Source organism: Chiloscyllium plagiosum, chromosome 7, assembly GCF_004010195.1.
Source record: "Chiloscyllium plagiosum isolate BGI_BamShark_2017 chromosome 7, ASM401019v2, whole genome shotgun sequence".
In the NCBI taxonomy this organism is placed as follows: Eukaryota; Metazoa; Chordata; class Chondrichthyes; order Orectolobiformes; family Hemiscylliidae; genus Chiloscyllium; species Chiloscyllium plagiosum.
Window position 1 is genome coordinate 63,687,980 of NC_057716.1, and position 14,395 is coordinate 63,702,374.

Here is a 14,395-nt window from a genome sequence, read left to right on the forward strand (position 1 = left end):
AGAGCAGTTGCCCATATCAAGCCATTATGCACCCAGATAGTATGCTTTCTACAGTGCATCAGTAAAGGTTGGTGAGGGTCCTTATGGACATGACAAATTTTCTAAGCATCCTGACCCACAGACTGCAATCAGTGAAGAAAGACAACAGCATCTCCTCTTCCACGATAATCCTCAACACTGGCGCTCTGCCAGAATGTATACACAGCCCCCTACTATATTCCCTGCACATCCTTGACTATGTAGCGACATTTCATACGAGCGCCATCTACAAGTTTGCTGATGACACTGCTGTGGTAGGCTGGATTTCAAACAATGATTAATCAGAATACTGATCATTGACTTCAGGAAGAAAGAAAGAGGGCACTCCTCCATCTATCCTCAACCGAGCTGAGATGAAGAGGGTAGAGACCATCAAGTTCCCAAGAGTGACGATAACCAACAATCTCTCCTGGACCTCCTGTGTTGAGGCAATGATTAAGAAGGCAGAAAAATGCCTCTTCTTCCTCAGGATGCTTAGAAAATTTGGCATGTCCATAAGGACCCTCACCAACCTTTACTGATGCACTGTAGAAAGCATACTATCTGGGTGCATAATGGCTTGATATGCGCAACTGCTCTATTCAGGACGGGAAGCTGTGCGCACAGTGCAGGCCATCACGTAAGCCATACTGACCCTCTGAAAACCATCGCCCCAGACCCACCTCACTACCTATCCCTGTAACCCTGCATTTTGCGTGGCCAACCCACCTAACCTTTCATTTGTGGGCGGCACGGTGGCACAGTGGTTAGCACTGCTGCCTCACAGCGCCTGAGACCCGGGTTCAGTTCCCGCCTCAGGCGACTGACTGTGTGGAGTTTGCACGTTCTCCCCGTGTCTGTGTGGGTTTCCTCCGGGTGCTCCGGTTTCCTCCCACAGTTCAAAAAAAAGATGTGCAGGGTCAGGTGAATTGGCCATGCTAAATTGCCCGTAGTGTTAGGTAAGGGGTAAAATGTAGGGGTATGGGTGGGCTTTGCTTCGGCGGGTCGGTGTGGACTTGTTGGGCCGAAGAGCCTGTTTCCACACTGTAATGTAATCTAATCTAATCTAATCTTTCACATCTTTAGACTAGCTTTGTTGGTGGTCGCTAACTTTGAATACTGAACCGTACTTCCACTTTATCCTTCTAAACAGAAAATTTCCCTGCACATCTGATGCTATAACACGTAAAATCTAGCTGTAAACCTGATGTCTTTTTTTTGCTGCCTTTTGGCTATTGTGCTCTGAGCTTGACAGTATATGTTTTATGGAAAATGTAACAGTGGCAGCACAGTTGATGTTTGACCATCTTTGTGATCCATAGCAGCATGTGGTAATGTTTTAGCAGGAAAGGAGCCAGGTGGAAACCCTTAAAGGAAAAGGAAAAGTGAGTACGGGGTATTCTTCAGAATTCAGTATACCAGTTGGATGCTGCACTTAAATTCAGAACAGGATGATGCATCACTGTGTAACAATTGCTGTGATTGGGCCATATTCAAGCTAAGGAATGAGGATTTGGAAATGAAACAGTCACTGGTGAGCAATAGGTTTATGATCAGGAGTGAGGCAGATTGCAGCTGTACTTAATACATGGAGCAGTATTTAATCATTAGTGATATCCATAGAAAGTCACGTTTCACTCTTCATTTATGAGATCATAAGTCTCTTCAGTGTCATTTTTTTTCAAACTTTATTCCCCTTTCTCAACATTGAGGTTGCTTTTGATGTCCAACTGCATTGCTCCTATATATAATTTTTCTTTGGTGGAATGAGCAGGGTATTACTGTGCTGTTAGGATCTCACATACAAGCACATGAAATATTATAGGTGCTGGAGATGTGAAATTTGGAAGAAAAAACGTTGGATAACACTCACCAGTTGGAACGAGAGTAAGAGTTAAAATTGTAAGTTTTTGATCAGTTATGAAGGCAGTCATTGAATTAAATGCAAGCATTCCTTCTGTTTCCTCACCAATGCTGCTTGACCAGCTGAGTGTTTCCAATATTTGGATTGAGAATTGTTGCTCAACACCAGCAACAAATTATACATTCATTAAATACATGTTTGCTTGCATCAGAATATTTTATGCAAAAAAATGTGTTTAGTGTCCCTGCAAGTTTTGTAATATGTGACTAGGCCTTAGCAGCAGAAAATTGTCTAGCAATTAGTGAAGAATTGGCCAGTTAGTTGCACTCTGATTTAACAGTCTGTCTCTTGTTATTTAGTTATGTAAAAAGGCATATGTAATACACTAACTATTGTTTCAGTCTTCTTACTTGGTCTGCTAGTTATGTGACAAATTGGTGGATACCGTGATATATGTAAATCATCCATATATTAAAAATGACCGGCTATACGTATTTCAGGCAAAGTTTCTGTGTTTCTGAAAGCAGGGTTTCAGTTATTTTGTAGAAAGCCGTATTCAGATTAAAATGGCAGCAAACTGCTTCTTTGGGATTGAAAGTCTACGGAAATCTGTTAGCAATTGCATAAAACATAAATGACATAGCGTGGTTCAAAATTAAAGTGTTACTGCTTCTTATATACTATCATTCTTTTTCAGTCACTACTAAGTATCCGTGGATCCATCTTTTCTCCAAGACGCAACAGCAGAAGCAGCATCTTCAGTTTTAAAGGACGGACTAAAGATGTAGGGTCAGAAAATGATTTTGCTGATGATGAGCACAGCACTTTTGAAGACAATGAAAGCAGAAGGGGCTCCCTCTTTATTCCACGGAGGCAGGGTGAGCGACGCAGCAGTAACATTAGTCAGACCAGTAGGTCATCCAGGATGCTACCAGTGTTTCCAGTGAATGGGAAGATGCACAGCACAGTGGACTGCAATGGAGTGGTTTCACTTGCCGGTGGTCCTTCAACTCCAACATCACCCATTGGACGACTTCTGCCAGAGGTGATAATAGATAAGCCAGCTACTGATGACAATGTAAGAAAGTTTTAAATAGTTAGATTAGGCGTGATGGACATGTGGTACTGCAGTGATTACAGCATAGGATGCCATTCAGAAATACATAGCTGATCTAGCAAATGATATCCCATATTTATTTTCAAAAGACCTGAAAATAATGGATAGGATAAGTCTCTAACTACAATAAATTAGATTAAAAATTTAATGCATTACTTTTCAGAAATACAGCAAAAAGATTTTGGTTGATTTTAGATATCCCAGAAACCAATTACAAGTACTTGAACACCATCCACATTGATTTATTTCATTTTCTGTCACTGCAGCTCTCACACCTTTTACATTCCTCTCTAATTCACTATGTATAATGTCAGTGGGAATCTATTTCCTTTGTACTAGTAAATACTGAAAGATGTTGTCAATCATGCCATCAGTTAAATAAAACATATGGCTTTAGCTCACTACTGACCATTCATTCTGAAGTAGGAAATTCAATGAAATCTTTGACTCAGTGCTATATTTCTATGTAGAATTCAATGTCAGAAATGTTTTTCTCCTCTCTAACTAAAATCTAGTGTTCCAGACATGTCTCTTTATGTTCTTTTGTATATCATATGAACAAAATGAACTAATTAACAAATGAATCACCCTTTAAAGGGAAACTGTAAACAAAATCATAACATTGGAGGAAGCTTAAATAATTAAATTTAATAGAGGCCTTGTGGTGTAACAGTAGTGGTCCTTATCTCTGAGCCAGAAATTCCAGATTGCTCTAGATGTCTGTCACAGCATGATTGAGTTGATTTAAAATAACTAAATAATTAATTTAAATTGTCACTGTTGGGCTAAGTCTTTTTTTAAATGTGCCCAAGGTACTCCAATAATCAATGTCCTTCACCTGTGTATCCTTAACCTTTAATAGTACTCGTTCCATTATATTAACATCAATCATTTTTCTTACGAATTACACAATCATTGTTGCCTTGTGTGAACTGTGACCAATAATCTGATGACCTACAAATCACAATTTAATCAATAAAATGATCTTTTGAAAACAGGCATTTTTCACTATTGTTTGCATGTAAATGGTATAACATAGTAACATGAACACAATGCTAGTCCTTGTTTAGTAAACACTGGACTCATCATTCAATTTAAATAGTTCCATGCAAAATTCACAGACCTCTTAGTTAAAGGCAAAAGAAATGCTCTGTCAGCCATGAACAACCTTAAAAAAATATAATCATGAAACTATGTCTCTAAGGATTGACACTCCTTCTACTAGAGTCCCAATGTAACTTTGGAGGGAGTCTGTCCAAAAGACTGCCTGGGAATTAGTTTAGACTTATTAAATCCTACAGTTCCCCTTTCCTGATCACTCAGGCATCTGCCATATTTTTCATGAATGGTTGTTGCATATAACGAACACTTATATCCCAGTCATGGAAAAGGGACTAATATTTGCATTTACATTGGGCCACTGAAGGAAAATGGACATTAATTTTTAAAATTATTTTTGACATTGTTATGCTCTAACTAAACTACGTTAAAATTACTCAACCTATTTAAATCAGAAATCATGTACTTGAAAAGTAATAATCATTTCTGTCTTATAGTTCTCATGTGAATCTAGAACTAGAATGATGCACAAACAAATCCAAAATCAGTGAGAAACTATGCTTGATTTTAATTTATTTATTCATCTTCTGTTGTATATTCAATTTTTATATGTTTCCTTGTATTTTGAGATAATTTTCAAGGTATTTTATTTTAAATTTCTTGAATTCTCTGTAGTGGCACAAGGCATTTGGTTTAGGAAGGTTAGATTATCTAATATCTGGTAAAAATCATTCTCAGATAAACAACTTGGAAAGCAATGCAGGAGAATCACAAAATGTGATTTCAGCATTAATTAGCACTGCAAGCTTGCATCTTCAGTACAGTAGCCTTGTAACGATTTTGGATTCATACATCTGAGGCAGCGTTGGGTTGTATCATACATTGTTCACGAAAACACTGCACCACTACTCTGCCTATACCCAGGTGTTAGTTTCTCAAATACATAGTTAGGTATGCCCAGATAATGTAACTGAAAAATGGCCAACAAAATGTCAGATTGTGCAAAACAATTATACAACAAAAAAAAACATAGACAGCAGTGGCTATATGCTGCATAATTTGTACAGAAAGATACTTTGACTCTCAATTTCTGTACCTACATTTTGTTGATGTAATTGCTTCAAAGCACCAGGATAAAATAGATGAGGATGCAATCTCAAAACTTGTTTATTTTTTGCAAAGGAAATAGTAAACAAAATTAAATACATAGCAAGTGGATATTGATTAGTTGCATATTATTCTTGTAAAGAAAGAGGACAGCAGCTTTCCATTATTCATACAATATTTAGGCTTTATTTCTGTGGTGTCAAACATCAGTGATTCTGAGAAACTGGGTAAAGATTTTGGTTAGAACTTCAAATCCCTACAGTTTGGAAACAGGCCCTTCGGCCCAGCAAGTCCACACCGGACCGCTGAAGAGTATACCACCCAGACCCATTACTTATTTCTCAACATTTCCCTTGACTAATGCACCTAACACAATGGGCAATTTAGCATAGCCAAACCACCTAACTTGCACATCTTTGGATTGTGAAAGGAAATCTACGCAGACACGGGAAGAATGTGTAAACGCCACACATAGTTGTCTGAGGTTGGAATTGAGCCCGGGTCCCTGGCTCTGTGAGGCAGAAATGGTAACCACTGAGTTACTGTGCTGCCCATATTGGGGCATTGTAATATTTTTGGGGTTATTTCTGTGAATGATTACCGAATACCTCAATTTAAATAAAATTTGAAAAGAAAATATGGTAAATGCTGCAGATCTGATAGTTTCTGTAGAGAGAAAATCAGGTAATTAACCTTTTAATAGAAGTAGTTCTAATGAAAAGTCATCAATCTGAAAAGTTTACTCCATTTTCTCTCTCCATAAGTGCTGCCTCACCTGCTGAATGAATAGTTTCACTGCCTTTTCCTATTGCCACCATCTGCATTACTTTGTTTTTGACTATATTTAATTGTCTACTTAAACTGTGCTTGACATTGTATTTGCCATAATTCTCACCATACCAGCAGACTGGAGATGAAAGGTTCACTGAAGTAATTAGTGCCCCATATATACTCTTTTTAACAGGGCTCATTAATGACTATAGAACAGATATCCACATACATACTTTGCATTTCAGACCCCAGTTGTCTGCTGGAATTGTGCAAACTCATGCATAAAATAGCAAGAAAAATAATCATCTGTAACTGATCTTATTCTCATTGCTGGTGTCAGCAGCATAGAAGAGAAGTCAGCTGAGAGCTCAGCATTTTCATCGACTTCACTCTTTCAAACTGAACAACTCCTTTCCCTCTATAAATCTCCGACATTGTGTGAGAGATGGAAGATTAAATCTGGTGCTATATGTCTTTGTTCTGCAGCTGAAAGGTTAACAATGATGCAAGTATTAACATTGCCACTTTAGCATAAATGTCAAGTTCAGAATCTTTCCAATACATAAATGCTAAAGATTCCAATTGATAGTGTAGTGCAAGGGAAATGTACAATGAATTTGCAATTTTTAAAAATAGTTTTTATTCTCACACTTTTCAGAAGAGGTTTCTTAGGAAAAGTGTGGAAGTGAATGGGTTGAGATAAGACTGAATAATTGAGGTTTATATTGTTTACAGGGCACTAATACGGAAACAGATCTTAAGAAGAGGCGATCAGGATCTCATCAATTTTCTATGGATTTTCTGGAAGATCCTATGCAGAGACAGAGAGCATTAAGTGTGGCCAGTATTCTCACGAATACTATGGAAGGTCTGTATCTTTGTAAAACAGCAGTCTGGTTGAGACAAAATCAAAAGATAATGTATATTTTCTAGTTTCTACATTTGGACATATCAAATTGCGAGGGTGTTTCATTGAAAAAAACATGTGTTGATGAAGAAGCTTTGGGGGTGCTTGTGTTGAACTGGGGTGTACAAAGTTAAAAATCACACAACACAGGTTAAAGTGCAACAGGTTTATTTGGAAGCACTAGCTTTTGGAGCATTGCTCCTTCATCAGCTGGTTGCCTTCTGATGAAGGAGGAGCAGTCTGAAAGCTAATGCTTCCAAATAAACCTGCTGGACTATAACCAGATATTGTGTGATTTTATCAGTGAAGAAGCTTTGCTGATTTAGTTTCATTAATTTAAATGGATGAAAAGTCAGGTGGTAACTTGGCAAGTTTTCTGATTTTCCTGTAGGCATTGTGCTTGTAGTAGGAGGAGATGTAAGGGGAGGTAATGAAGAAGTGGGGATGATGGCTGACTGGTATTATTACTGGATGTTAATCTAGAGACCCAGGTAATGTTAGATGATAGAATTTGAAGTCAGTAAAAAATCTGGCATAAGAGCCTAATGATGACCGTGAAACCATTGTTGATTGTTGGAAAAACCCATCTAATTCATTAGCATTCTTTAGGGAAGGAAACTGCCATTCCTAGCCTACATGTAACTCTAGACCCACAACAACATGGTTGACTTTTAACTACCCTCTGGGCAATTAGGGATGCGTAATAAATGAGATCCCTAGCCAATGATGTCCAAATCTGTGAATGAATAGAAGAAAAATTCAAATATACCGAGACTTAGCCACAGAAACATTTGTCCCATTTTGGTGGAGCTACTTTCAATTCGATTCTCAAGGAATTTTGATGATTTTGTTGCCTTCACACTGTTTTGCCTGTACTTAAGAAGGAATTTTGCAGTTGGAAAATGACATGGGATGAAATACGCTGATGTGGTGCTGGTTCCTATTTTCTGAGGCGAATAGATAAAATTCCTGGTGGACCTTCCTCTCACTTTTAAGCAGATTATCCTGTATTATGCATAAAAAATAATATCTGTAACATCACTGGCATGCCAAAATAGTACACTGCCCTATCCATTAATACTATTACTTTTGTCCTGCCCACAAATCGTAACTGCTTAAAAAAAAAAATCTGAGCTGGCTTTTCAAACGCAAATTAAAAAGTTCCACACCTTCTATCTATGCTTGTACTACTTATGGGTATTGATTCCTGCTATTCTGCACAAGTTCATAATGTACTGAGAAGTCTTGTTGCTTTGTAAGTAGCGCCTGCCTCTGAGTCAGAAACAGCTCCAAGATAAAGTCTAACTTCTGACAAAGAAAGGTGCCGTCAGAATACAGTAATACAAATTGAGTATCAATAGGTAAAATCTTTCCAATTTGGGCTAACAACAGAGCAGTAGAAGTGAGAGAGATTGTTGCTCAGCCATGTGATGGAAAGAAATTGGAGCTTCATCACAATGTCTAGGTTCATGTTACAAAGTGTATGTAAAAGCATGTGTTGCCGTAACAGCTTAACTCCATGTCGGCAGTTTGGCTAAATTGGCTGGATGGCTGGTATGGATCAGATTAGGGCCAACTGGGTTTGATCCCTGTCCTGGCTGGGATAGCTTGAGGACCTGTCTCTTTCTCTTACTTGTGATCACAGTTTTGGTGTTTGCTGTGGTTCAAACCTGCCTTCAGGCAGAAAATTCAAGAAGAAGAAGAGAATTTGTTATAGCAGGCTCTGGGTTAGAACATAGAACATTACAGTGCAGTACGTGCCCTTCAGCCCTTGATGTTGTGCCAACCTGTGGAACCAATCCGAAGCCCATTTCTGCTACACTATTCCATTTTCATCCATATGTTTGTCCAATGATCATGTAAATGCCCTTAACATTGGCCAATTTACTACTGTTGAAGGCAGGGCATTCAACGCTCCATACTACTCAATGAGTAAAGAAACCACTACGGACACCTATCCTATATGTATAATCACCATCCAAGGAAAAAGACTCTCACTGCCCACCCTATCTAACCCTCTGATAATCTTATTTGTCTCAATTAAGTCACCTCTCAACCTACTTCTCTCGAACGAAAGTAGCCTCAAGTCCCTCAGCCTTTCCTCATAAGACCTTCCCTCCATACCAGGCAACATCCTAGTAAATCTCCTCTGCACCCTTTCCAAAGCTTCCATATCCTTCCTATAACGCAGTGACCAGAATTGTACGCAATACTTCAAGTGCGGCCACACCAGAGTTTTTTACAGCTGCAACTCAGTCCCTCTACCAATAAAAGCTAACACACCGTATGTCATCTTAACAACCCTGTCAACCTGGGTGGCAACTTTCACGGATCTATATACCTGGACACCAAGATCTCTCTGCTCATCTGCACTACCAAGAATCTTACCAGTAGCCCATTACCTTTTATTCTTGTTGCTCCTTCCAAAGTGAATAATGTCACACTTTTCTGCATTAAACACAGTTTTTCACCTCTCAGACCAGTTCTGCAGCTTATCTATGTCCCTTTGTAACCTAAAACATCCTTTGTCACTATTTACAACTCTACCAACCATAGTGTCATCCGCAAATTTACAAACCCGTCCTTCCACACCCTCATCCAGGTCATTTATAAAATCTCATCTGCACTACCAAGAATCTTACCAGTAGCCCATTACCTTTTATTCTTGTTGCTCCTTCCAAAGTGAATAACGTCACACTTTTCTGCATTAAACACAGTTTTTCACCTCTCAGACCAGTTCTGCAGCTTATCTATGTCCCTCTGTAACCTAAAACATCCTTTGTCACTATTTACAACTCTACCAACCATAGTGCCATCCGCAAATTTACAAACCCGTCCTTCCACACCCTCATCCAGGTCATTTATAAAAATGACAAGCGGCAGTGGCCCCAAAACAGATCCTTGCAGTATACCACTAGTAACGGAGCTCCAGAATAAACATTTCCCATCAACTACCATCCTCTGTCATCATTCAGCTAGCCAATTTCTGATCCAACCATTAAATCACCCTCAATCCCGTGCCTCTGTATTTTGTGCAATAGCCAACTGTGGGTAACTTTATCAAATGCCTCACTGAAATCCATATACACCATATCAACCACTTTACCCTCATCCACCTGTTTGGTCACCTTCTCAAAGAATTCAGTAAGGTTTGTGAGGCATGACCCACCCTTCGTAAAACTGTGTTGACTAACACTTCCTTCTTGTGAATGCCAATCCTGTCTAGTCTAGTAGTCTGTATCTCCGTATTCCCCTCAACAATATTATCTTTTTCCAGTGTAAAAACTGACGAAAAATATTCATGTAGTGCTTCCCCTATCTTTTCAAACTCCGTGCACAACCTCGCACTACTGTCTTTGATTGGCCCTAATCTTACTCTAGTCATTCTTTTATTCTTAGGCAAAAATGAGTACTGTAGGTGCTGGAGATTAGAGTCAAGAGTGTGGTGCTGGAAAAGCATAGCAGGTCAGGTAGGATCCGAGAAGCAGGAAAATCGACGGTTCTGGCAAAAGCCCTTCATCAGGATTCTTTTATTCCTGATATGCCCATAGAAGGCTTTAGGGTTTTCCTTTGTAAGTACATCAGGAATAGAAAGCTTTAGGGTTTTCCTTGATTCTATCCGCCAATGACTTCTCATGTCCCCTCTTGGCTCTTCTTAGCTGTCTCTTTCGGTCTTTCCTGGCTAGTTTGTAACTCTCAAGCATCCTAACTAAGCCTTCACGTCTCATCCTAACATAAGCCCTCTTCACAAGAGATTCAACTTCTTTAGTAAACCATGGCTGTCTCACTCAACCACTTCCGCCTGCCTGAACAGGTACATACTTACCAAGGACACGCAGTAGCTGTTCCTTGAACAAGTTTCAATTGTGCCCATCCCCTGCAGTTTCCTTCCCCATGCTAAATATTGCCTAATCACATTATAATTGCCTTTCCCCAGCTATAACTCTTGCCCTGTGGTATATATCTGTCCCTTTCCATGGCTAAAGTAAACATAACCGAATGCGGTCACTATCACCAAAGTGCTCACCTATCTCCAAATCTAACACTGAGCTGGGTTCACTACACAGCATCAAAACCAATGTGGCCTTGCCTCTTGTTGGCCTGTCTAAATACTGTGTCAGGAAACCCTCCGCACACATTGGACAAAAACTGACCCATCTAAAGTACTTGGACTATAGTATTTCCAGTCAATATTTGGAAACCTTTCATTGTGCCTTGGTACACGTGACAATAAATTCAACTCAATTCAATTCAATTCAAATCCCCCATAATAACTACCCTGTTATATGTGCTCCAGAATCATCTTTGCTATCCTTTCCCCTACATCTCTGGAACTATTCTGAGGCCAATAGAAAACTCCCAACAGGGTGAACTCTCCTTTCCTGGTTCTAACCTCAGCCCATACTACCTCAGTAGACAAAACCTCAAATGTCCTTTCTGCCACTGTAATAATGTCCTTGACTAACAATGCCACACCTCCTCCTCTTTTAACATCTTCTCTGTTCTTACTAAAACATCTAAATCCTGGACCCTGTGACAACCATTATATGCCATCTTCCTGCTTGTCAGTGCACGCTTGCGACCTTGAAGCCTTATTTCTGACCTCTCCACTCTCACCTCCTGGATACTGGAACTACAATTTAGGTTCCCTTTCCCTGCTGATTTAGTTTAAACCCTCCCAAAGTGCATTAGCAAATTTCCCCCCAGGATCTTGGTACTCCTCTAGTTCAGGTGCAGACCATCCTTTTGTGGAGGTCTCACCTACCCCAGAATGGTCCCCAATTATCTAGGTATCTGAATCCCTCCCTCCTGCACCATCCCTGTAGCTACATGTTCAACTGTTCTCTCTCCTTCTTCCTCACCTCGCTAGCATGTGACATGGGTAACAAACCAGAGATAACAACTCTGTATGTTCCAGCTCTAAGCTTCCAGCACCTTGAATTTCTGCCTTAAATCCCATTCCTTTTCCTACCTATGTTGTTGGTGCCCGTGTGGAGCCTGATTTTGAGCTGCTCCCCCTCCCCCTTATGGACCCCATAAACACGATCAGAGACATTATGCACCCTGACACTTAGGAGGCAACACACCAACTGCAAGTCTCTCTCATTTTCATTCTCCTATCTATCCCCCTAATTGTGGAGTCCCCAATGACCAATGTTCTGCTCATCTTCCCCTCTTCCCTTCTGAGTAACAAGGGCAGACTCTGTGACAGAGACCTGTACCCCATGGCTTACCCCTGGTAAGTCATCCTCTCCAACAGTATCCAAACCGGTATCCTTGTTATTGTGGAGAATGGCCACAGGAGTTCCCTGCACTACCTGCCAGTTCCCATTCCGTCCCCTGACTGTAACTCATTTGCCTTTTTCTTGTACCTGAGGTGTGACTACCTCCCTGTAACTCCTCTCAATAACCCCCTCTGCCTCCCGAATGATCCGAAGTTCATCCAGCTCCAGCTCCGGTTCCCTAACTTGGTTTTCGAGGAGCTGGAGTTGGTTGCACTTCCCGCAGATGAAGTCAGTAGGGGCATTACTGGTGACCCCTGTCTTTCCACATTCTGCAGGAGGAACATTCAACTGCCCTAACCACCATTCCCACTATTCTAAATTCCCAAAGAGACTATTGAAAAATAAAGAATAAAAAAAAGTTGTCTGACCAATCAGGCACACAGAACGCTTTTTGTTTAGCTAGAGAAGGAGGATGGATGGGAGAAACTACCTAAGTATGTTTCGGGTAACGCAACCGCCCAAATATATTACTTCACTTATTCAGCAGTCCCATGTCTGCTCCTGCTCAGCGTGCGCTCTGCCTATTCATGAGGTAAGTTTTTAAATCAGTCATTTCCTTTCCCAGCAGCCCCCTTTCGTTGCTCCCGTTTTTCCTGCTGCTAAACAATAATGGAGGGCCCTGACGCTCGAGATAGGTTTTCAGAGCCACTCAAGGTGAGTTTTTAAAGCTAATGTTAATTAAGTTTTCATATGTTTATTTTCACGGAATCTCACTGGAAGAGAAGGAAGGTGAAGATGGCTGTAGTTGGAATGAAAGCAAAATGAAGGAAGGAATCTATTGTAGCTGTACAAAGTACTACATTCCAAAGCAAAGCAATGACAAAGCTGTTCCAACATGTATTTACTCCAGCAAGACCATGGCTCACTTCCTTTTTCATTCTTGGTCATTGCAGCCCAAAATGTTTTTGTTTCCAGCTCCTTTCAGTCTGCCACATTTCACTTCTAGCACCCTCAGCTAATCTGCATTCTCTACGTTTATTAAATACAGGGCGACCCCCGTATCCGTGGGTCCGGTTACCACGGTTTCACTTACCCGCGGTTTACCATGGTCCGAACATATTATAGGGAACGTTCTGGAACAAGGGACCAGGTGGCTGCAGGGAAGGTACATTTCTGATTTTGATGAATGGGTTTGCTCCTATCTGCGGTTTCAGCCTTCTGCAGTAGATCCTGGAACGTATACTCTATGAGTATAGGGGACTACTGTAGATGATATTTTATTTATTAAAATATACATATTCATTAGTTTTCCCCTGGACATAAAGAAGTAACAAGATATAATTAAGAGGGAAATCAGGAGGGCAAAAAAGGGGACATGAGATAGCTTTGGCAACTAGATGTAAGGAGAATCCAAAGGGTTTTTACAAATATATTAAGGACACAAGGGTAACTAGGGAGAGAATAGGGCCCCTCAAAGATCAGCAAGGCGGCCTTTGTGTAGAGCCACAGAAAATGGGGGAGATACTAAATGAATATTTTGTATCAGTATTTACTGTGGAAAAGGATATGGACGATATAGACTGTAGGGAAATAGATGGTGACATCTTGCAAAATGTCCAGATTACAGACGAGGAAGTGCTGGATGTCTTGAAACGGTTAAAGGTGGGTAAATCCCCAGGACCTGATCAGGTGTACCCGAGAACTCTGTGGGAAGCTAAAGAAGTGATTGCTGGGCCTCTTGCTAGATATTTGTATCATCGATAGTCACAGGTGAGGTGCCGAAAGACTGCAGGTTGGCAAACGTGCCACTGTTTAAAAAGGACGGTAAAGACAAGCCAGGGAACTATAGACCAGTGAGCCTGACCTCAATGGTGGGCAAGTTGTTGGAGGGAATCCTGAGGGACAGGATGTACATGTATTTGGAAAGGCAAGGACTGATTAGGGATAGTCAACATGGCTTTGTGCGTGGGAAATCATGTCTCACAAACTTGATTGTGTTTTTTTGAAGAAGTAACAAAGAAGATTGATGAGGGCAAAGCAATAGATGTGATCTATATGGACTTCAGTAAGGCGTTTGACAACGTTTCCCATGATTAGCAAGGTTAGATCTCATGGAATACAGGAAGAACTAGCCATTTGGATACAGAACTGGCTCAAAGGTAGAAGATGCAGGATGGTGGTGGAGGATTGTTTTTCAGACTGGAGGCCTGTGACGAGTGGAGTGCCACAAGGATCGGTGCTGGGTCCTCTACTTTTTGTCATTTACATAAACGATTTGGATGCGAGCATAAGAGGTACAGTTAGTAAGTTTGCAGATGACACCAAGA

General features: G+C 40.5%; 1 protein-coding gene across 6 annotated transcripts in view; it reads left to right on the forward strand.

Moving 5' to 3' along the window:
* Positions 1-14,395, forward strand: part of scn1laa (sodium channel, voltage-gated, type I-like, alpha) — a 196,914-nt gene that overhangs the window by 61,869 nt on the left and 120,650 nt on the right. For 4 of the 6 annotated variants that reach the window (XM_043693899.1, XM_043693898.1, XM_043693900.1 and 1 more), the window contains 2 exons: positions 2,580-2,960; positions 6,672-6,804. In XM_043693899.1, coding sequence (XP_043549834.1) covers positions 2,580-2,960; positions 6,672-6,804 — 514 coding nt within the window. The remainder of the gene's footprint in view (positions 1-2,579; positions 2,961-6,671; positions 6,805-14,395) is intronic. The other 2 variants (XM_043693903.1, XM_043693902.1) reach the window with 1 other exon arrangement.